Consider the following 2,579-nt stretch of genomic DNA (forward strand, 5'->3'; position numbering starts at 1 on the left):
ATTGTGCTGCCTCCGCATACGGACAGAAGCCAAAACGTTCGTCAGACGTAGTTCACTCGTGGCCACTGGCCACATCTGACCGCGGAGCCACTTTTTGAGACGACGCACGGGGAAGCGTCGCACCACGCTGGCCGCCATGGATGTGGCGCAGCAACTTCTCGCGCCGCTGGAGCCCATGCGCCGCCACTGGCCCCTCCCGCGCCGGGATCTTGCGCTGCTGGTTTGGGGCAGGCCAGTCTAGGCGGACGAAGAGGAGCGTACGGCCATACAGGGAGAAGGCGAGCGGGCCGTGCGACATTGCGGATAGAAGGCGAGCGAGTGGGTCAGGCTGTTAGGCCAGATTGAATGGCCAGACGATAAAATAGACATTAATTTATCTTTTTAATATTAGCTACATAATATGGATAAATATTATTATAATTTTTTAACGCTCGTTTCGATGCACGCATATTATTGTTGTCGATCTACGTGTATTGAGGTGGTTGGCAAGGCCTAATACAACGTCTTCACGCCGTGCAACGACGCACGAACGCCGCCAGGCTTCGGTAGCTCGTGCCGCCGTCCGCCACGGCTCTTGACGCAGCCTCGCGGACGTTCGCCGCTTTCTCTGCCATCCCGTCGTCTCCCATCGCCTCCATCACCAGCTCCGCGATCTCCTCCGCTCTCACCACCGCCTCCTCCCCCTCCCAGCTCCACTGCTCGGTCCACACGCCAAGCCCAGCGCGGGCCACCACTCGGGCGTTCACTCGCTGGTCCGCGAACCTCGGCCACGCCAGCACCGGCACGCCGTTGCTCGCTGACTCCGTCACCGAGTTCCAGCCGCAGTGGCTGACGAACAGCGCCACGGCCGGGTGCCTGAGCACCTCCTCTTGCTCCACCCACGACTTCGTCACCAAGCCCCAGCCTTGCACGCGCCGCAGAAAACCCTCGCCGAGCAGTTCGCTGAGCTCGCCAGCGTCGTCCCTGTCCACGACGGCGCCCTTCACAACCCACAAGAAGCGGTGGCCGCACGCTTCTAGACCAGCGGCGAGCTCGTTGATCTGGTCCTTGGGAAGAGCCTTGCGGCTCCCAAAGCTGACATACACCACAGACCGCGGCGGCTGCTCGTCCAGCCACGCCCTGTAGTCCCCCTGTTCTTGCGCTGCCTCCCGTGTCTCCCGAAGGTCGTTCACCGGCATAAGCGGCCCCACGGCGAACACCGGCGGGAGACCGGAGACCACGGAGCCACCCTGCAGAGCCTCGACGGCCTCCGGCTCCATGGCGTGGAAGGCGTTGACCAGGAGGCCGTCGGCTGTCACGAGCGCCCGTCCATTCGCGACGAACTGCCGGGTGAAGATGTTGTCGGGATCATGCAGCGCCTGTGGAACGGACGAACTTGGGATCTGGTACACGCCGGGCACGTCAACGTCGCCAACACCATGTCCGGCGCCGACGGCATCGAGGTAGGTGGGGAAGTAGGCTTTGAACGAGAACATCGTGGCCGACGCGGTGAAGAAGACGAAGCACGGGACGTGGAGCTCCCTTGCTACGGGTATGGCCACGGAGGCCAGCGCGATGTCCGCGACGAGAGCCGACGCGCCTGCTCCGGCGAGGAGCGGGCCGAGGAGCAGGGGTGCGGAGCGGCGCAGGGCCTCGTAGCGGACGTAAAACGGATCGGCGCCGGGAAACTCGGATGACGCGTCGAACGGGACAAGGCGGAGGTCTAGCTGCCGGATGTTGGGGAAGGCAGCGTAGAGCGCGGCGATGTGGCTGGACTCCGCGGACGAAACTGTAGGCAGCGCCGTCACGAGGGAGATGTCGCAGCCGTGGCCGGCGAAAAGCGCAACGGCGAGGCGGGTGAACGGCACCAGGTGGCCCATGCCAGCGCTTGGGAGGAGGATGATGTGCGGCGCGCCTCGTGAGCCATGGCTGGAGGTCGATGATAATGCCGACGAGGACATGGTCGAACACCTGGGTTCGGCGAGGCGAGGAGCCCAAGCAGTGGAGCAGGTAGGTTGGTGTGATTTTAGGTGTTGGTGAATGGTGATGCAACTTTGCCAGTACTCATACCTCCAACTTCTTTATTTGGACAGGCCCATGACTCCACTGCAAGGTTCCTTGGAATGAGTGGCAAATTTGATTTCTACTTCCTGCCTAGAAAGAATATAAAAATCTCACTACACAAGAAATCAAAATATAATTGAACCTAAGATTGTTTTGGTTGTTGAAAAGTATACTACTTCCTCCATTTTAAATTATAAGTCAATTTAACTTTTTTAGTTTATCTATTTTGCTATGTATCTATGATATATCAAAAAAGTCAAAACGACTTATAATTTGGAACGGAGATAGTAATATTTTTTGGATACTTTGTTTTTTTAATTTTAAGCTATTTTAGCATACGTCAAAGACACATCGACATGATGGCATGTATGTGTGATGCGAAATGACATCCTTGCCCTCAGGTCATCAGCCACATCGCGACGCACCGTTGCTGAAGTTCCGCGCCGCGGCCTGTTGCCCGATGCCCCTGCGCGCAGAAACAGCCTCGACCTCCACGACAACCCAACCAGCATCCAGGGCGGTAGTCTTGCTTGCTA

The 2,579-nt window shown here is 58.4% G+C and overlaps 1 protein-coding gene across 1 annotated transcript; it reads right to left on the reverse strand.

Moving 5' to 3' along the window:
• Positions 1-341: 341 nt before the first annotated feature.
• LOC136528527 (UDP-glycosyltransferase CGT-like) lies at positions 342-2,020 on the reverse strand. Its single transcript, XM_066521505.1, has one exon. The coding sequence runs from the start codon at positions 1,938-1,940 to the stop codon at positions 507-509; it is 1,434 nt and encodes a 477-aa protein (XP_066377602.1). The 5' UTR covers positions 1,941-2,020; the 3' UTR covers positions 342-506.
• Positions 2,021-2,579: the final 559 nt, after the last annotated feature.

The sequence above is a fragment of the Miscanthus floridulus genome, chromosome 19 (genome assembly GCF_019320115.1).
Source record: "Miscanthus floridulus cultivar M001 chromosome 19, ASM1932011v1, whole genome shotgun sequence".
Taxonomy (NCBI): Eukaryota; Viridiplantae; Streptophyta; class Magnoliopsida; order Poales; family Poaceae; genus Miscanthus; species Miscanthus floridulus.

Coding starts and splice junctions, on each gene's coding strand:
- LOC136528527 (XM_066521505.1), bottom strand. CDS start 1,940: ATGTCCTCGTCGGCATTATCATCGACCTCCAGCCATGGCTCACGAGGC.